Source organism: Lottia gigantea (genome assembly GCF_000327385.1).
Source record: "Lottia gigantea unplaced genomic scaffold LOTGIsca_4, whole genome shotgun sequence".
Lineage (NCBI taxonomy): Eukaryota > Metazoa > Mollusca > Gastropoda > Lottiidae > Lottia > Lottia gigantea.
In genome coordinates, this window is record NW_008709379.1 from 409280 (window position 1) to 431485 (window position 22206).

The window sequence follows — 22206 nt, forward strand, 5'->3', positions numbered from 1 at the left end:
TCGTGGAGACCCTCATGTGCAAACTGTAACAAACTGTGCGAAACAATGGTTCAAAATCTTAACTTTTGAATACTTGAAAACAAAGTGACAAAGTCAATTAATGACACTAGAATATTGAAAGAAGAAATAGAGAAATACTTACGATGAGCACAAATAAAATCAAACTGCCCCATCAAGGACAAGAATTGCATTAAAACAGCTTTATATTCTTCTCCTGGTGTACCTCCAGCCTGACTGTTGGCATCACAAACTCCTGACTTCTGTAATTTAGTCATAAAGTCAGTTCCACACTGGAAGAATTCTTTCTCGATCCTGGAAACAAAACAATTTTGTTAGTTACAAAACCGGATTGCCGGTACAATTAGTTAATTGAAGGATAATACGGGCGGCAGTTCACTCAAGTTGATAATTACATTAAAAAGTTAAGGTAATAATTTCAAAATTGAGAATGCTGTTACCATCAACATTACGATAACGCAGATGCAAACCACAGTAACAGTTTGTTAAGAATGGAAGAATATATTTCGATTGATGTTAATAATGAATAAGTCTTATACCTAAACCAGTGGAACATTCGATTTCATTACAATGGACATATGAAATGAAAAGGTGGCTTTCCATCATTCACTCCTATTATAGATTTTTGGAAAATAAACTAAAACAGAAACCTGTAATATGCATTGGGAGATTTAAATCTTGGAAAGCAACTTTACGGAAATACAATATTTTACTTTATAACTTTACCTGTATATGTTTCGAATTCAGAAGTAATACATGTTTATATTTTGAATAAGGTTTAATAATATTTTATACCGAACCATACTTACGGACAGGCTTTGTCTTTCGCTGCATCTGTTCCTATTGGAGTACCTGCTCTAGTTTCGTTGTTGATTAAAGACATGAACTCATTGGGATCCAGTTTATACTTAGTTATACATTCGAAGAATCCATTTTTGAAATTTGTTCGACATTGTGATTGTTGTTGTGGCGTGTCGGGTTGATTAGGTTGTTGTTGAGCTGTAATGGTGCCCAGGATATATAAACAGATGGCTGTAATAAAGAATACAATGTAGTCTATAAACGACCAGTTCGTCATACAGTTGGTAACATATGACAACATATTGTTGAAATCAGTCCAAGGACATCTGTTGAAAGAGAGCAAGACCAATTTCAAGATTCGGAGGTATGGGTAGTAATTCTGTTACGCTTATCTATGGACTTGATCGTTCAATTAATAAGATATGAAAGGATAGACAGCGAACATGGGCGTTGTTAGGGTGGGTTTTAAAAGCCAACCACCTACCGCTGCCAACCGGCAGCAATGGGCATTGTTAAATTTAAGGATCGTAGATTTTCATACTACAAAACGAAACTATTCAATTTAGAAGCACACAGAATCTTTCTACCACCTATAAGAATTTTTTCAAAATTAATCCTTGACGTAGACTATAATAATTCTGCGAATGCTCCTCCTGCTAATCCAACAGAATCATCGATATATGTAGTGCATAAAAATCTTCACCAAGACTGGAAGCACACTTCCAGTACTTGGAAAAATCAGGTGTCCAAATATACTAACAATGACACAACTAGATTATGTGCGTTCTCGTAGGCGAAAAACACTTGCTCATAATCATCGGGTCATGTAGGCTAGACTTTTTATATCAGACAGGTAAACGCAGCAGGGTTTTCGTCAATTTCATCACTATTATACATGGTATGACATGAGAACACACGAAAAAAAATGGGCATTTAAGGATCGTAGATTTTCATACTACAAAACGAAACTATTCAATTTGACGGAATTTTTGTTGACGTCAATATTATGGAATCAAAATTATTTTAAAAATGAAACGAAGCAAATTAATATTTCAATTCGTGTTTAAAATAGTTGTTAGTATACGTTCTAATATGAGATGTATCCTTATAAATATTATATAACACAGTTGCTCTTAACCAACATATAGAAAATGTGCGTATTCTGACTGGGACCGAGACTCTGTAGGATTATAAATATGGAAAATATTATTTTATTTTTATTTACAATACAATGAATATGAATAATTCACAGTAAAGCTGTAAACTATCAAATGGTAAACTTATTTTCACGTATAGGACACAGACTAAAACTCTGTAATTCACGACATTTACAGAATGTCTTAATCTATATCGAATTAAGATGGGTTTTTTCTATAATGAAACATCTTACCGAGTATATAATATGACCACATTTTGATTTTTTCTTGTAATACTCCTAATCCGATGAAATCACTTGTCTAGAATGAAATTAAAATTAATTTGAATTCAATTGAAAGGATCATGAAATTTATCAAAATTGTAATTTTTCTATAATTTAATGTCTAATCAGAAACAATTATTAATATGACGTCAATTTAATTAAATATACACCTTTTTTCATTTTTTATCTATGGTTTTACATCTAATTTTCAAATACATCCAAGTCGGTATAGGTTAAATTATTCCTTACACCAGTTCAACTCAGGCCCCTTATACATTCATTGATTCATGATAAAATACCAAATGATTATCAACCTGAAATAACGGAACGCACTTTGATGATATAATACTCCTTGGTTATATTGTACACAACAATTCACATTGTTATCATTAGTTTATATGGTATACTACTCCTTGTTATTGTACACAATCTTTCAACAATTCACATTGTTATCATTAGTTTATATGGTATACTACTCCTTGTTATTGTACACAATCTTTCAACAATTTACATTGTCATCATTAGTTTAAATGGTATACTACTCCTTGTTATTGTAGACAACCATTCAACAATTTACATTGTTATCATTAGTTTAAATGGTATACTACTCCTTGTTATTGTACACAACCATTCAACACTTTACATTGTTATCATTAGTTTAAATGGTATACTACTCCTTGTTATTGTACACAACCATTCAACAATTTACATTGTTATCATTAGTTTAAATGGTATACTACTCCTTGTTATTGTACACAACCATTCAACAATTTACATTGTTATCATTAGTTTATATGGTATACCACTCCTTGTTATTGTACACAACCATTCAACAATTTACATTGTCATCATTAGTTTAAATGGTATACTACTCCTTGTTATTGTACACAATCGTTCAACAATTTACATTGTTATCATTAGTTTATAAGGTATACTACTCCTGAGTTTTATTGAACATATCGTTTCCACAATCTACATTGTTATTATTAGGTGAAAATAGGAAAAGGATTGTTTTCTAGATCTTATCTTTGTATGCATCGGGGACACTGATCAAATCAAATTGCATCATTCCTGTTAGACGTCTGTAGTTCCTGTAATTCCACAAAAAAAGAAGTCACCAATCACAAAATATGCTTTATCAGATAAGGCCCTTGCCTGATTAATGACATCATTAGTAACACACAGTTTTAGTGGAATCTCCGGAACCATAGACGTCGGATTGAAAATTGGAATGGTGCAAATTGATGCTATCATTGTATTCATTACAAATTTAGAAAACCTGATTATAAACCTGTATAAGAGTTTCAATAAACAAAAAAAAAAAAAAGACGCGATCTTTTAGGTATGTATATGATGAAGACTTACACCGTATGATAATTAGTTACACTTAATGAGCTTTATATAAGTTGCATTTTGATTCAGTTCATATTTTTCCAAAAACATATCCAGCGGCACATTGGTGTTGTCGATTCTTGTAACCGTTTCCGGTTGAAAATAGACGGCAGTTGATTGGCTACTGTAAAAATATGACAGTAGATTTCGCCTCCACGTCAAGTATGGGATGGGAGTTTCAAGTCGAGTTTCCTTATTATTCTTACCAATTAAACAGTAATCAATTATCTATAATTAAACAAGTGACAGGATTCGGCTGTCAGCTATTACAATCATACAGCTGAGGGAACGGGCAAAGAGAGATAACTGGTGGTGCAGAAACGTTGCGGGATTCATAATAGGGTGGTGCTTTATTACGTTTTATAACAGTTTATTATAGCTTCTTTGATGTCTTCAAAAAACTCTGAGATTATTATGAACTTATGAAAATACATATACATCTATGACTGCAAGAAGTTTTCCCTTTACATTGAATCTTACATTATTATCACTATTATTATTATTACATCATTTATTATAATATTGTATAGAATTGAATCGATATTATTTTATTGTATTGATATGAATTGTATATTTATTTGTTATATATTTTCAAATTGTACAATAACATTATGTACTGAATTGTACGTAATACAAAATAGATTGTCAATTGTTCTATGGGCGTGAGTGAGCACTGTACAAATGTAAAATTTATATCTGTGTAACTTTCCCCTACAGTATGCCTTATAAACATGTTAATAAAGATTATCATTATTAAGGTTTCGACATTCTTATAGATCAAAATTAATATATAAGTTTATGATAACCAAAAACTGACTAGCGGATATACAGTCTGACTTAATGCGAGACAAATTCCACCACCTCAAAAAGACGCGATTGTGCTCATTAAAGGATGAATGGTTAAAAATGAAGGCAGAAGAGATCAGGGTGCCGAGCTCTTCAACTCCGGTTAATAACTGCAGGGTGAGATATCACTAATAATGAGGCAATAAATCGCGGATTGACAATTCGAGGTGGCAGAAGTCATTGGACATTAGTAAATGGGCGGGCAGTCAGTCGCTTGCGGAAGTTTACTGAGCTCCTCTGTATGTGCTGGATTGTTTACCCAAGAGGAAAAGGCGAGAAGCCCAGCTGTGACGGTATAGAAGTTGAGATCTTCTATAAGGTCATCCTAAACAGGTCGAATACCTTCTAGATGAGACAGTATCAGAAAGATAGTATGGTTTTCTCAAGAAAAGAGGGACAGTTGACCGGTCCAAAAGAAATATCAAAAACAAAGAATGGACCTCTACATCCTCTTTGTCGACCTCACAAAGGCATTTGATACAGTATCCCTCCTACATGGATATAACACACACGAACGTAATTCACAACCATTTTGAATCTCTTCCTCCACTTAATAAGTCGAATTTTTAAAAAGCTATATTGTTTAAACTAAGACATTTTTAAACCTTTAAATGCGATTTGAAGAATTTGTTGAAATATTAAGACGAGGAAGATATTCAAAATGTCTGTGAACTACGTTCGTGTGTGTTATATCCATGTAAAAACCATACGGTAGTTTCGTATGATATTGTCCCGTATTGGAATCCCACCCATGATGGTGAAAATAATCATATGCTTTCACGATGACATGAATGCAAAGCCAGTCAACGGCAGAATAAATGATGAGTTTTTCGTCACTAACGGGGTCAGGCAATGATGCGTTTTTGCTCCAACACTCTTCAGCTTCCCTTTTAGCATGATGATTCTGCTTTCAAACTCAAATCCAGCATACCATATACAGGAAAGATGGAGGTATACGGCTGAAGGCAAAGACTAAAGTCACTCGTTCAGCCCTCCAGTATGCTGATGACTGTACTATTGCTGCCCACTCAGAGGATTTACGAACTAAACGAATCAAGTGTATAATGTTAATATGAAACTGAAGTAGACATTAACAAATGGAATTGTGACGTGGAGACCAACTTCTCAGCTCTGTCCCGGTGTTTGCAATCAAAAATTTAATCAAGTATCTTTGTAATATTTTAATAGTAATTCTTACAAATTATAAAAAAAATACATCAAATAAACATCATTTCATTGGAAAAAAAATTCATTCAACTGGCCTTTAACTGACCTCCTTTCTTGAACTGTCACGTGACAAACTCTAAGACGAAAGTCACATGACCATGATCAAGTTAAGGAGGTATATTTATTTCAAAATCAACAACCTCAAATTAAACCACAACCATAGTGAGGTTTGATGACTTTAAAATTAACCGTGTGAACGTCCCTTTATTCCGTCTTTAAACAGACATCATCAGGGAGTTAAAGGCCCCTACACTCCGCCAATTTTCTTCAACAAGCATAAAAATAAACCCTATTAAAATCTTTGATAACAACCACTAGCAGTTTGTAATAGTGATTGGTATTGGTAGATATAGATTACATTGTTGTGAGCTTTCTGAGGTAAGACATTATCGGCTCATAGACGTCTATTTGTCATTTCCATCTGCCGTAATTATTGGTTAAAGGATCACAAAGTTAGCTGCCACTTGGCCATTTTCCGGGCATAATAGTCAAATTTTATAAAACACCTTTTTATTAAGTTATCTCCACCAAAATGGCTTCATAGAATACATGTAGTTTCTTATTGGATTTAATCAATTGAACCATCTTAATATATTAACATCTGATTTCGTGATTTCTGACCAAATCGTCCATCAAAATCGTGTATTGGATCGTCAACAAGTTAGTGTATCGTATAAAGGAAGAACGATGGATGATATAAACAGGAAAAGAAATACCAGTTTAATATATTAAGATGGAATTATTTAAATAATGTTTAAAATAAATAATGATGAAGTCCTGAAAACATGACAAACAAAGACGTAAACACGATGGAGACTGAAAGGGCGGATGCTGAACCATCTACAGATGACGAAGGATCTCGGTGTTGTCTGTTGAACTGATCGGCATGACAAACCCTGTCTAAATTAGCCTTCTCTAATTTCTTGCATTCTTCTGGTAATAATCCACATTCCATTTCTGTACGTAATCCAATAACTCCTTTGTTACACATTGGGTGTACTTTTTGTCTCCATTGATTCAGATCGCATCCGACATGTTTGGCGCGGATTCTGAAATGAAAAAAGGACCAAATAGAATAATATAAGGGCGAGTGATCACACAGGAATGACAATAGATTATTGGTTTTATACGCAAGGAATAGATAACGAGAACAGCGATGTTGCAGAAAGTTGATTTCGCCTACAGCGTTAAAAGAAAAGTAGCTGTAGTGTCAATTTGCAGATATGCAGCTGGTAAATTGGATGCAGAGGTCGAAGATTTTAATCCAAATGTTCTTTGTGGTTCAAGGTTTTACTATTGTTCTGTAAAAAGCACCAGATTATGATGTGTGGCAATTTGGTTGGGAATTATTCCTAATTCAAGTGTAAATATAACCATTTTGAAGTGCAATTTACCTGCAAAATTCTTTGTAATATTCGGCTTCTTCCATACTGGTGTTAGCAGCTTTGTACATTAAATTGACCATTTCAACTCTTTGATCTTCAGCACAATCCTCCACACCTTTTGTTGTGTTGGCAAAACATTGCAGACCGGACAAATACACTACAACGACAAAAGGAAATAGTTCAAACTTAGTTAATATAGTTCATACCTAAGTATGTTTTGGTTCCCCTCTATAAAAACTACAGTTTTTAGATTTGGTGAAAGCCCATAGGATGTCCTTTAATATGGTTATAATTGCTCTGCATATAGGGAAAAAAAATGGATTGACCCATGAAAAATCCTGACAATACACCAATTCCTTTACTGCAACTAAACACCATTGTCTTCAGAGATCTGACTTGTCCACCTGAACAATCAGGTCTGGCTACAGACCAGCTTTAAATGTTGCTACCTTCCTGCCTTTTCTACCCCCGACCTGTGATTATATTGTGTTTATGTGTCCTAATAATAGTCAACAGATTTAGCTTCCTTACCTTTGGGATGTTTACATAAAATACCAACACCTTTCTCCATAGCTTCAATATCTAGATTAATACCACGGAGGAGTTCTGGAGCATCAGGACAAGTGTCTCTTTCATCTTTCATACAACTCAACAGTTGGTCTTTATGTCTGGAAAAAGATAGATATGACCAAGCACAAGTGATAAGAGGTTTGAATACGTCCGAAGGAGATACAGGCAAAGCCGAAATAGATGCGAATGATCACAAATGCGTGGCAAGCGGTTTGTCCTAGATACAGGCTAAGCCGTCTTCAATCTGAAGTAGTCGAGTCCGAAATAGAAGGCAATGATCACATCTGCGAGATAACCGGTCTCAATCGTCTGGAATTTCACATATTTCAGACAATCCTCACGTGTAATGCTCATGTCATCGGGTAATAACTAATACACTTACAAACAATATTGGTCAACGTCTTCTTTCTTTGTACCAATAACAGCACCTCGTCCAGCAGTAGCATTAGATAAAAACAGATTTGGGTCAAGCTCGGCTGTTGTGTAACATTTTCTCAAATTCACTAAGACATCTTTTCTACAAGCTATAATGAACAAGAAAATTTCAGAAATTTAGTTGAGGCAATTAAAGATAGCTAACAGTAGCTCTCCTATTGTAGAATACCAAATAAGAAGATCAAGCAATGACAACTTTCTTTTCGAGGTAATCAACAACAAGATCAACACGTATAATATTAATATAATAGTCAAATCTTCTCTTGTTGAATAACGGTTTTGTACATGGATATTCTTTTTGCGTTCCTTTTCAGTGAGATCGCTTACTTTGGGAGAATTAACCTCTATGTCCAATGGAAGATGTCCTGTAGGGTTTTATTCGAAACGCGAAGGTGAAATTTCTAAATGTAAAAAAACTTACGATGAGCACAAATAAAATCAAACTGTCCCATTAACGACAAGAATTGCATTAAAACAGCTTTATATTCTTCTCCTGGTGTACCTCCAGCCTGACTGTTGGCATCACAAACTCCCGACTTCTGTAATTTAGTCATAAATTCAGACCCACACTGGAAGAATTCTTTTTCGATCCTGAAAGATACAACAGTATAATATTGTGTATTCATGAAAATATCAAATTAGGTATGTCTTTAAGTTCGAATGGAAGAAATGGGTTACAAGTAGAGAAGCTATAGCCTTACTTTAATAATAAATACTTCACTGTGCTTAATACATCAAGTGTAGAGCGATATAGAAATACAACTGTAAGATAGTGCTTAATACATCAATTGTAGAGAGATATAGAAATACAACTGTAAAATAGTGCTTAATACATCAATTGTAGAGCGATATAGAAATACAACTGTAAAATAGTGCTTAATACATCAATTGTAGAGTATTATTGAAATACAACTGTTAAAATAGTACTCAATACATCAATTGTAGAGTGATATAGAAATACCACTGTTAAAATAGTGCTCAATACATCAATTGTAGAGTGATATAGAAATACCACTGTTATAATAGTGCTTAATACATCAATTGTAGAGCGACATGGTGAGTTATGATGAGTTAAAGGCACGACAAATTCGAACGAAATAGTACAATCGAATTTATAGGTCTTACAGAGATGCATTCAGGGAGTTTAAATATCAACTATCCACTTGCAATGGAAGTTGTCAGCAGGTCTCGGCGTAGCAATGTATCATCAATTGAAATTTTAACCAAATTAAAATGTAACTATTCACTACATTTTTTGCAACAATTGTTTTTACATATTTAAGGTGGAGTGTGAAACATGACGACTAGTCACTGTCGGAGATTACAACAATTGTTTTTTTCATCTTGCCATTATCTTGAATATAATACAATACAGCTTTCAAGGAAATGTGAAATTTTTACAGTGAGTCAACCTTTAGATTGAATAAAGTCTTTAAATGACATTTAGCAATTGTGAGTACGATATATACACAACAGCGATCACTGGTTAAAATTTTATGCAACGTTTCGACTTCCTAAGCTAGAACTTTTACGTCTTTTCAGTGTTTGGTCAGTGAGCATTTTCTTGTCATGCCAGTTTTTGCCATGTTGTTTTGAACAAGGCAACTAAGACATTGATGCCCAGATATGAAACAGTCACGATTCGAAATAAAAACAAGTTAACTTACGGACAGGCCTTGTCTTTAACTGCATCTGTTCCTATTGGAGTACCTGCTCTAGTTTGGTTATTGATTAAAGAAATGAACTCATTGGGATCCAAGCTAAAATTTGAAATACACGTGAAGAAACCATTTTTGAAGTTTGTTTTACACTGTGACTGTTCTTGTGGGGGTTGTTGCTGAGCTGTTACAGTGCTAAGTACATATGTACTGATAGCTGAAATATAACAAATACAGGTTTTGACAAGAATGACATGGTTGTGTATTTACTTCTTAAATCATCATTGCAAACATATAAACTCAAAGTGATACAACGATACATTTACTGAACAATTAAGATAATTGATACACAAATCTTTAGGGCTTATTTAAATCAAAATCGTATCTCGCTGGCCATATCGAGGTCATATGATTAACTGAATGTTCTCTCTTAAAGGTTGTGGATTCCAAAGCATGCCTTTCCTCAACGACTCATTCAAACAATGTAAAATCTTTGTTATCATGGTAATACATAGCCTACGATTCTCAGAATAGTAGTAAACCATTAGTTCCCTACACTGTCAATCAATGTGATCCAAACTATTGACTCTACTTAATACCATACCATAAAACGTAATATCATTGACAACGTTTCAAAGTTCTGATTTTAAAACGTTCAGATTGCAAACATCGCACACCATAAAGGCACTTAACAAAGCTAACTTTCCCAATAGCCCTATCAATGTATTTATCAACGTTTAAAAACGTATTTTGAATTGAAATAAAATTTCAATCTTACCAAGTATGATATATGACCACATATTGAGTTTGTTTTTTTCACTTAATACTACTGATCCGATTAAATGAAATGACTCGAATGAACTTCCAACAATTTGGATTCAATTTAAAGTATCATGATGGTCAGTCAGTCGTGGAAAATTGTATAATTGTTTATAATTTTTAATATCCAATCATTGACGATCATTACCATGACGTCATTTTCATTTAATGTACACCATCAACTTTTTTAAATGGACATTGAGAATACGATAAATATATACAAGTTGTTGTAAGTTATTTTACAATTTTTGCTACCTTCAATTTTACGAAAATTATTTAAAATAAATTTATGATTATATCAGTAACTATAAAATTGATAAAAGTATCAAATTAAATAAAAGGAAAAGTTAATTGGCACGGATTTAAGGATTCAGTAAATGTCAATTCGACCTACACCGTATGATACGTAAGTCCTGATGTCAATTTTAATGAGTTTTTGATTGGTTGTATTATAATTAGACCCGGAAGTAAACTTTCACTAGTAATTAAATTTTGACATGAACTTTCTCATGTTATCTTACACAATCTCTGGTTAGAAACATTTTTTAACCAAAATAACCCGCGGCAAATTCATTGTACATATTCTGGATTGTTTTCGGTAGGACATTGGAGAAATTTGATTGCGTACTATAAATAGATGGCAAATCAGAACTAGGGTTCGGGTTTGACATTGAAAAAATAAATCGACCTATGATGCTAATTATACAAGCTATTTTTTAAGGTAATCTGTTATCTCTAATTATGCAAGTGACAAGTGCTACTCTAATGATGAGGCTGCTGCGTGGGAACCTAGCAAGGGGAAATAATCGAGGGTGAAAAACGATGATACTCGATGATACAGTATTGGTGGCATCATTCCTTAAGTATTTGCTTTACAAACTTATAGATTATTAGCCATCTGCCATAACCAGATTGCCCGTAGCACGAAATGTTTTTCTGGCGATTTAACATAAGTAAAGTAACATCAGACATGGCAAGACCAATATTCAATAGAAACGTCACTGCTCGGTCCGTAAAAGAATAACAAAGCGTTTGATGACTTCCCCAAATATGTTTTATCCAATAAGGTCAATCAAATTCCCACGATCCAGCATGAATTATGTTATAAAGTTTAACGAAATAATCGTTCCATACATTTCAGTAGGGAGTAAATATGTTGTTTAATAAAGTACATGAAAAAAGTTCTAGGAAAGTAACTAATACTGAATTTGTGTGTACTATTAACATGAATGTAGGTCAGGAGATGAAAATTTCAAAAAAACAATAATGCAAAATAAAAGTTTGTATTTGATAAAAGTGTTTATTTTTCATTTTTTTCGCCAATATCGCCATTCATTATCCTTTGATATGTTTTTTATTGACAAATGGTTCGATTTTCTCTTTTTAAAACAATAGAACAAATGTGTCGCGTTTTAATAAACTACAAAATTAAATAAAGTTTTATGTCTAACAAATCTGGCTCTAATTTGACGAATAATACGGATAACGCTAGCGTTCTAAAACAGATAAAATTTCAAATATTTTCAATATCTTCTCTATGTATATGTCACTATGTCAGTTGATAAATACAACGAGGATATGAATATAAACTAATCTATAGGTTGTTACAGGATGTTATTTTTCTTTCTTCACTAGCAAATCTTGAAACAAATGTGTTAAAGAATTTTTATTAATTTAAATGGTGGTGGCTCATTGGATTAAGGTGGGAATGATAATAATAATAATAATAACTTTATTTTGGCAACCCATTTAGACAGAATCTAATTTTCAATAGGTCATACTAAACTACAAATTATGTACAAGACTTCAGAAAAAATAAAATAACAATAAAAAATATATATACATTAACTACTATATGTTTCCCACGAAACTGCGAATTATATACTAAGTATATAATAAAAATACAGAAAATTTCATAAAACATATATAAATTTACAATGCATCCCTGTTGTAAAAAAAAAAAATAATTTGATAATATTATTTTCGTTCCTTTAAAATAATACCAGACTCATTAAGACAACACTAATTCGCCACAGGGTTCCAGATCACTAAATAGCAGCCTTGGTCATGTTATTGGCCATTGTCTACTCTTAGCTACCCATTGTTATGATATAATTCGTCAGTAAAAATCAACAAAACGGTACCAAAACCTTTTGCTTTATTCAACGTTGAGATAATTTTACATTTTATTTTTAGTTCACGAATATTTCATATAAAAATGTTTTTTTTTTTAAAAAAGTAAATATCATTTAATCCTGTTAAAAAACGGTAAATAAATTTAAAACTTGCCGCAAGAAATAATTTGTTTTGACACTAATTAAGGCTAATAATTAATATTCGATTAACGTCAGTAATTTTCTGTGAAATCATCGCTTCCGCTGATTGATGTGATGATATATTGTACAATTCATAAATAGCCAGTGGGTAGGGATGGTTATCATGCATTATTAGTACGTATTGAATAAGTGATGGGTGTGATGGTCGAAAACAGGTTGATTCTAAAGAGCACTAAACACGTCTGAGTGTCCTTGATTTTCAAGAGATTTTTAAATACATGGCAGGCAATTCAACTTGTTACCGATTGAGCTATGTCATTATTCCATTTTGGTACATATATTCTGTGTGTCGTAAGTCTTTCAAACTCTTTTTTGACAATATTCAGTATCAATTTGGCGTCTTTCCAAAGAGCTTTATCGAGATATTTTTTACCTTTTCAGCAAGATCTGGTGCCCGAAACATCTTTGGTGCACGAATGCCTCTATGATTGATGCGTTTTCGTAAAATCATATAACTTTTGATTCTTCCATCAGGCTTTGAAGTCATTGTGGGTCATTGATATGGCTATTCGAAACATGGAACTTTGATTGGGTGTGAGACAAGGGCGTCGCCTTTGCTTCTTCCTATTGCAATAATCGGTTCATGTCCTACAAAAAGTAAATCAAATGACATTCTCTTCAATTTCAGACACAGGTGTTTTATTCTAGTTCTTGAAATTATCCTTTGATACTGATTCCGTCACGGTGATTGTAGTGATTGGTTAGACAAGGTTATAGGCAAAGGCTTAAAAAGCTTCCAGATGAAGATGCATCATAGATCTTTGACGTCCTTTTCCACGGTCATGATGGAAATGAAAAGATTGAAATTTAAACCAATCTGCTTTATTGAATAATAGAAAAAAATATACACAATACAAAATTATATACAAAAATTACTTGCGTCTGAACGCCGCATGTCAAACTTGCTTGACAATACAGACGCCTTTACAAATGGGACTTTATCAACTACTGTTTTCAATGAAACCAAATTAAAAATATTATAATAATGAAATACCATGAATATATACATAATGAAAATGACAAAAAAACCATGATAAAAAATGAAATTTAACACCCTACAAAATTTACAAAAACCTATTTCCTAACGACACTATCCGTCAAACAAAGATTCATTCAGTCAAACGGTTAAATGACGTCATACGAACATTTGTCATGATATTTAAGAAGTCATTGCTGGAAATTCTAAGTTATGGATTATTTTACATTTTAGAGCAAACGTCAAGCCTTATTCCATATTTTCCTTAACCAAACTAATAATCAAAGGTTTTAATCGAAATGAATTTCAATAACTTTTTCAGACCACGGACTCAATTTAGGTTAATTTTTCATAACAGACGAATGTTTTGAAAGAAAAATCACGAAATATAGTTTTCCAATTGCTTTAAATGTACATTTTTATTTTCTAAGGATTTAACAAATCGTTTTAACTTCAAGATATCAAAACTAGAAAGTTCAGTATTTTAATTGGTCTAACTCTAGTGTTTAACTGCTTGGACCAACCATAATGCCTGCCAATGTTAAGTTATGATATCTCATAGTTATGCCCCATGAGTGTCAGAATTAAACACATCAACACATTTAGGATCTAGCAAACACAGAAACAAATAACATGGCAAACAATGTTGTAAGGGTGATAGTGGTAGAGGCGGCACCGGCAAATTGAGCTCTCTGTTCTTGATGGAAATTCATGGGGGAGCAATGTTGTTGGACCAAACTAGGGAACAAGTTCATACAATAATCAGGGAGTAATCGGCATTCCAATTCTGTGTGTAGACCAAGAATGGCAGGATGGCAAGGTGCGTGTTGGCGTCTTCTCCAAGCTCCCATTTCACAGTCCATCAAACTCAGACGAATACTGAAAGGGTGAAAGAAAAAACATGAATATTTACGTCATAAACTCAGGTGTCCGATGTTTCCCTAAGGATACAATACTGCAATATATAGACACCCTTTTAATATCACCCAGAGAAAATTATTGACCACCTTCCGAAATGTAACCCATATAATTAGGTGACTTCTGAAATAAGAGTTAATCGCCCCATAGTTTGCAACTCAAAGCGTGGCTTTGATATATTCAGATATATTTCTGTTATGACATTGTAATCACCACAGAAGATATGAGAGTACCCACCTGCATTCTTGCATATAGATTTGTTGATCGGTAAGAGTTTGTTGTCTCTCCAAAATTTGCATGTTGGTTAATTTATTGTCCATTTCTCGGTAACAGACCTGAACCTCCTGGGTAGGGTCGTTGAAACATTGGAGACCGTGAAGATATACTGAAAGGTAGAAATATGAAAAGGTTTAATGCTGCAATGGACATATATTTGGATGAAAAGATCCTGAGAACAATTAATTTTCAAAGCAACTGGTACAAACTTGTTAATCTGATCTATGGCTGAGTTAAGTCAGTTGCTCGTGCTCTACATTCCTGTTAAACTGAAAGTCCATTTCGGAGATTAGAATCTGTGACTATACAGTTGATCCAAATAGGTTAATTTGTCAGGTGAGATGCTGTGAATTGCACATCGACCAAGAGAGGATTTCGTTTGATCAGCTTATCTAGTTTCTCGAAGAACAAAGTGTACTAAATGTAGAAATCTATTATTTAATAAAAGAAATATGGCAGTCTTACCATTAGGATGTTGACAAAGTAAATCAAAAGCTCTTTCTAAGGACATGATGTCAATTTTCATCTTTTTCATCATGTATTGTCCATCGGGACAGATGTTGATTTTATTCTTGATGCACGACAGTAGAGATTGACGATTTCTAAAACGAAAAATAATAATAAGTTAGTTGTGAGCAATAATTAGAGTCAAAGCCGTCGCCAGGAATCTTCAATGAAAATGAAATTATATTGCCGAGATTGACGCCTGATGACGATGTCTAGAAAATTAAGGCCTAAATGAATTTGCGGTGAGAGTCATAGTTTCAAGTAAACCAGTGTACAGTATACATTGCAGTACAACTATCGGTTTGTTGATTCCAAAGAGATCGATTTTTAAAATTAATCGTTAAAAGAAAATCGGGTTTTATAAAAAGCAGCCTAAAGTAGTCCAATTCAATCTATGACATTTTTGTTTTTATATAAATTGATTTCTGGGTCCAATAGCTTAGTTCTATTCACGCATGACAAATGTGATCGAAAAATTAAAAAAATCGAATAATTTAAAATTAACTATTTCATGACAAAATTAACAAAATTCTTGAAAGAGATCAAAAGAATAGCAAATCGAAGTGTTCGTTTCTATGATGTAAATTCAATATTGAAAGTAATTAAAGAACTTAAAACTAACCGTGCATCGTCTTGGAAATATTAAAGTTAAAGAAAGAGGAAGGACCAGTCGGATTCAAAATGGCCGAAGAATAATTAGCTAAATTTTGTCCAGGGGAAAGTAATTAATCATATTGCTTGTCAATCAAATTAATTAAAATCTTGTATTAATCATAATTAGCTATCTTCAAAGAGAACGGATAGATACGGAAGTTGGACGTGCTCCTTCGCTGTATTCTATTCAATATTATGTCATATCATATCATATTGTACTTACAAACAGAAGTCATGCACTTGCTCGTGCGTAGAACCAATAATACTGCCGCGCCCCCTGGAAGCTTCGTCTAAAAACGTCTGTGGATTGATCTGAGAATTACCACCTTTCATGGAGTAGGAGAAGCACTGGCGAATTTCTTGTGTCAGGGTGTATCGACAAGCTGAAATATAAGACATTTATGATATACATTGCACAATAGAATTGGAAAGAGACTAAATCAATCGCAGTAAAATAGGGAATTTTTTTATCTGCACCAAAATTCAAATATTGTTCTCTAAGATAAGGGCCCTTGAAATATACAAATTCAGACTTTACTTTAATCTCAATGAGAAACAAGTACTTTTATTTCAAACCCGATATTTAAAAATGTCTAATCTTTGATTAAGCATATAAGATAACTGTTATTCTTCAAGTCTTTGAAAAGAAGGAATCCTGAGAAAACAGTGATAGGTCGATATAATTGTCTTGTGACTGCAGGGCATAGTAACAATATTATGAATTTTGTAAGCAATAATAGGGATTGTCGCCTCTTTACTTCAAGGGACATAACACAGCAATCAAACGTTTATAGGGTTATAGGTTACCTCCCTTCGTTTCATCCCAATTGTTGGTAATGTACGAATTACATCCAGAGGAGCAAACATGCCCTGACTCGTTATTGCGAAACTGGTAACTTACGATGGGCACAGACTCTGTCAAATTCACCGAATATGCTAGCAGCTGTTAACATGAGCTGTTGCTGTTCCATTGGGCTCATACACATGGTGCTGTTTCTCATAGTAGCTGCTATCATCTTACCACAGGAATCTATAGTCATTCTCGATCTATAATTAGAAACATGGATAACTGGTTTTCACTTGCATCTTACCCCCATGAATGAGCGCTTTGAGTAAGTTAATGCCTTGGGATGATATCTGATATTTTACATCTAACACGAGGTTATAAAGTATAATGGGAGACAATTCAACTATAAGACCACAATATAAGATCATAAAAAGGTATGCTTTCGTATATGCAATAGCAAGCTTGAAAATTGATTCAATTAAATATAATGCCTAAAGATTGTGTTTAGCCAGTGGGCCTACTCTAACCGCCCAATACTAGCGACCACTGGCGCAGAAATAATTGCTGTGCAGATCAAATTAAGATTGGTTTTTGGACAGGAAATCATGGTGAATAATACTATTCACAAATACAAAAAATATATGTTACTTACAGACAAGCTCTGTTTTTAAACGCCTCAGTTCCCTCTGGTGGAGCACTTCCTCGTGATCTGTTGGAAGTCAGATACAACAAATTCTGATAGTTGACACTGCCGTTCTGTACACACTTCATGGCATTGTTGACAAAGGTTTGTTGACATTGTGAATTGGAACCTTGTTGACAGGTGGCGAGATCAAATAGAACCACCAAGACCACAAAGCATCCAGCCGCTAAAAGTAAAATAAATTGATCGATGTCAAGACACACCTACGAAATAGAGTCGCTTTGAAGTTTTAAGTTTTAATATCAAACTAGGATTTAGAAGGACAGCTGATTAGTAGTTCCAAACTCAACGATAGCATCAAAAGAAATTTACTGAGGCGAAGGTTTTGGACAGTCAATTATTTTAAGTTGATTTCAAAGGAAAGAAGAATGTAATTCTCGATGCATTTGTAAGTAGAATAAGAATACGAAATTAAGTAAAAATATCATGATCAATACATATAGGAATGAAAAAGATAGTGAAGCAGAGATACGTGTACATGTTTATATTCCATTCGTTATTTTTACTCACTTGTATGTATAGCCAATTCAGATGAAATATTAAAATTATAAATTATGATATCTTACCTAGGAGTTGTTTAATAGCCATATTGAACTGTGATTGACTTGTTTGCTCCAAATAACCGAGACTGAATGATGATCAGTGGATGAGGGTTGCTTATAAACGACCCAGGGATGCTATGTGAGGAATGTATGCGGTAAGGATGTAAGGAATCTCCATCTGAATCCATCATATTCACTAGGAAGATGTCAATATTAAGATACAAACGTCAAAGGCACGCGAAATATTACATATCATTTAATTAGTGAATATGTCATCTCTTAATTAATGGCAATAATTAGTCGGCAGTTCAATTAATATTCACAAAGATGCGAAGAAATATTGTATTGTATAATAAGAAAGTTTTTGATAGATTTGATAAGTTAATTAAATTCTATTTGAAGTCACCGTCAAACAATGTATTGGTCACCTTTTTCATGCCTCCAGGCATATTGTTAATATTTTAATTAAGTCGTAATTAAGACAGTGGACTATTGGACTAGACTGTTTAAATATTTACTATATTATTCATATTTATTTTTATTTATTAATATATTTATTTATTTTTTATGTTTTTTTAAATGTAAAGATAATACAACTTAACGTCAAGTATAAGATGAGTAAAATTATAGCAAGAGTTGCACCATCTCGACCAGTGCTTTACATAGAAGTTCCTAAGAACTTCCTCACACTTAAAACCATCTCATATAAGGTCTTCTATTGCAATACTTGAAAGATAAAAATGAAGATCTCATTAAAATCTTACCAAGAGTTGTGCCCCTTGACAAATTTATGAATAAACATGTCCTGCTGAAACAAAACGTACTGGGAAAACCTGAAACGATTTGAACCTTAATCTCATGTGTCTTGTGTTCAGCCTTTGTTTTGATTATTTCTATGAGAATATTAGCACTATTTCTTGGTTGGTGTAGTTTACCTTGTCTTACCAACTATATAGTATTAAGATTAATTGTAAATATTATACACATAACACTTTTAGAAAACCTCTTAACAATCCCTTTAATAACTAGGTGAAAAAAACTCTGCCATTTGATCAGTGATGTGTATTTTAAGCGTACTATAATGTTGGAGGTTGATGATTGATCAGCGGTGAGCGTCAGTGAATCATGTAAATCTGGATTTTTTTTTTTGACATAGATAACTCAGTTTTTCTACGTTCTAAAAAAAGTGATGGATTTACTAAGATTTGCCAGAAGGACTTCGCCTTTCAGATATTCTTTCAATCAACTTCTTCATTTATATCTATTTATGACATATTAGATGACTCAGATTTTCTACGTTCTAAAAAAGTAATTGATCTAGTAGGATTTGCCAGAAGGACTTGGTATTTAAGATATTCTTCCAATCAACTTCTTCATTTATATCACAGAAACCAGGTGCCGACGATCGTTGCAAATAACAAACCGAAAATGCATTTTATGCGATCCTGTATACATATTTTCCATTCTTACAACTAATTTTGCAGAAAGGCAACTGTTATATGCGATCAGCCGAAATGGTATTCAAAGATATAAGTAAGACGATAAGGTAGATGCATTGTATTATGATATACATGCATTTTAATGTTAACACGTGAAGTCTTTCTGTGCAATTATTCGGCCAATACCTTTAACGTAATGTTTGGTGGTTATTTTTCAATATTTGTCATACTCGTCATACATAACTTTCAACTGACAACATTTTTTATTTCAAATCTACAGAATTTTGTTAAAGAAAAACCTGTGTATTTTTGTATCTATTAATATATCTATGCTGGAAGTAATTAATTTTTTAGCTGAATTAATTAATTAGGACACGGCCTGTGACGTAGGCAGAAATGATCTCTCTCCCTACTTCTTTATATTGATCATAATGATATTTATTAGTGACAAATTAGTATATAACTAGGGCAGTGTTACTGATCAACAGATTTGACGCTCTTTTTGATGTCAGTATCTCCGTAGGAGAGTTCGCATTTTAGTAGTCGAAACTGTTATTTTTTAACACATAGACAGGCTGATGACTTTGTTCGTGGACAAGTTTCCTGCGCTACTATTCTTCCATCTATTAGCTTTAACTTGATAGGTTTGGAAGGGTGAAATACGAGTGTTCAGACTAAGAAAATTATTCCAATGGCAATCTCTAATCAAATTCTGAATATGTCAATCATGTATGCTAATAACAGTTTAACATAGTAGTTGATATAATGAACGGTTCTTGAACCCGGAATATAAGTTTCTATGCTAATGTTGATCAGTGCTAATGAGTGCACTTCGAATGCCTGTGGGATTTAAATCTTCCTTTAATCTATGCCGTATCTGTGTACTAATGGTCTAAAATTTACATATTGTTGATTCGCTATACATTATTTATCACTCTTACATTTCCTAGTCCAGATTTGAATATTTTAAATTACAGGCTGTGATGTTGGTATTCGGCCTTAAAAGCTATTTCAATTGCCATTTTAAACCAAGTATTATAATTGGAGTTACCTCCCCTGCTCTTCTTTAATGAAATCAATAACCGTGTAATAGAAAATGATATTTTCCATTGATTCAATAATCAGACACATTGCCTCCCTTGAACGAGAAAAACTTTGACACATTGCCTCCCTTGAACGAAAAAATTTGCTGAACTTTGTATCTATCACAGCGGACAAAAACATTTTGGCTTGTGGTATCTTTTAACAGTTTAGTGAGAATTGTCATCCACCCGATATATTTGGTGCAACTAGAGACAAAAGTGGAATAGCTTACGCAGACAAGAATATATACTGAATATCTCTCTTACTTTAAAGGGTGAAGCCAGGTCGACTGGCGGAATCTGAGAGCTACTAGAATTGCTACAACTGCTTCTGGCATGCATCTGGGAGAATATGATCATAGTTAATATTCCAACATTTTGTCGATACAGCCGTTAAGCTCTGATGCAACGGATTTTTCAAGTCATCATTGACTCTTGTACAGGTCGACGAAATCGAGTAGATACTAGGTGCAAATCGTTGCATCATTCAAGGTCAATGTCTGATACAAATTGGAAGTAGTTCGATACAATTTCCATTAGCATTAAGTGTTCCCAATGGTCTTCATAATGTGGTCTCATTCAATTTAACAAAAGGATAAAGCTCACATTAACTTTGTAATTCTTTTTATATTGTATGCATTAAGCGGATTTCACAGTCAAGATGATTTTGATTAAATTCAAGTTGTGTACAATATTATACATGGAGTGCGGTCAACATTATTTATAACTTGAAACGTTAGGTATTGATTCTATAAACTACAAGGTTTCAATAACGACATTCATAAATTCAGCCTACGGAAATTTTGTTTAAATGAATAGATTGGGAAATTACATCTGTTCCTGCAGACAGAATTATAAATGTAAATTGTTGAAACATTGTGTATTACAGAATCATTTGTAGAATAACATTATATCAACCACCCTTATCACTTATCAGAAGTAGAATGTAACGTACAATAAACAATGATTAGGTAAATAACACTACCGGAAACGGACAATAATAATCCGACTGACTTGCATTAAATAAACTAACACTGCTCACTTAGTTCTCATTTATGTAAATACATACAAGCCTAGCATAGAATTCATTTTGACAAGTGATAAAGGTAGCTAAAATAAGACAAGAGATTAGTAAATCTTATATCCATATCACTATATTCATTCAATAATTACAACTTATTAGGTTCAAGATGTCAAATGTGCAATACGATTATCGGCTGTCCGAAACCTTTTGATTCTTATTTGGACTGAGACTGAGAAGTTTTATATCTGAACTCGTTATGGTTTCTGTAAATCTAGAGTGAATATTTATGGCTCTAAAGGTTGTGGTCCCTAACGCATGGATGATTATCTAAACTATATTGGTCGTAGACAATGCCGGTCATCTTGTGCTACGGAAGCAAAGGAAGCGTCAT

At 33.3% G+C, this 22206-nt stretch overlaps 2 protein-coding genes across 2 annotated transcripts in view; both read right to left on the reverse strand.

The window, feature by feature from the left end:
- Positions 1 to 10600, reverse strand: part of LOTGIDRAFT_228701 (hypothetical protein) — a gene marked incomplete at its 3' end in the record, with an annotated part of 14080 nt that extends 3480 nt beyond the window's left edge. The window contains exons 1-11 of the mRNA XM_009059598.1: positions 10531 to 10600; positions 9762 to 9969; positions 8516 to 8685; positions 8042 to 8183; positions 7621 to 7757; positions 7099 to 7246; positions 6600 to 6753; positions 5409 to 5555; positions 2210 to 2276; positions 828 to 1050; positions 143 to 312 (exon numbers count right to left, since the gene is read on the reverse strand). Of these exons, the coding sequence (XP_009057846.1) occupies positions 143 to 312; positions 828 to 1050; positions 2210 to 2276; positions 5409 to 5555; positions 6600 to 6753; positions 7099 to 7246; positions 7621 to 7757; positions 8042 to 8183; positions 8516 to 8685; positions 9762 to 9969; positions 10531 to 10552 (1588 nt within the window). The 5' untranslated portion in view covers positions 10553 to 10600. The remainder of the gene's footprint in view (positions 1 to 142; positions 313 to 827; positions 1051 to 2209; positions 2277 to 5408; positions 5556 to 6599; positions 6754 to 7098; positions 7247 to 7620; positions 7758 to 8041; positions 8184 to 8515; positions 8686 to 9761; positions 9970 to 10530) is intronic.
- Positions 10601 to 13716: 3116 nt separating this feature from the next.
- Positions 13717 to 18316, reverse strand: LOTGIDRAFT_228702 (hypothetical protein; the record flags this gene model as incomplete). The annotated part of the gene is made up of 7 exons (XM_009059599.1): positions 13717 to 14762; positions 15039 to 15186; positions 15543 to 15679; positions 16462 to 16621; positions 17140 to 17285; positions 17678 to 17894; positions 18295 to 18316. The coding sequence occupies 7 exons, from the start codon at positions 18314 to 18316 to the stop codon at positions 14486 to 14488; spliced, it is 1107 nt and encodes a 368-aa protein (XP_009057847.1). The 3' UTR covers positions 13717 to 14485.
- Between the last annotated feature and the right edge of the window lie 3890 nt (positions 18317 to 22206).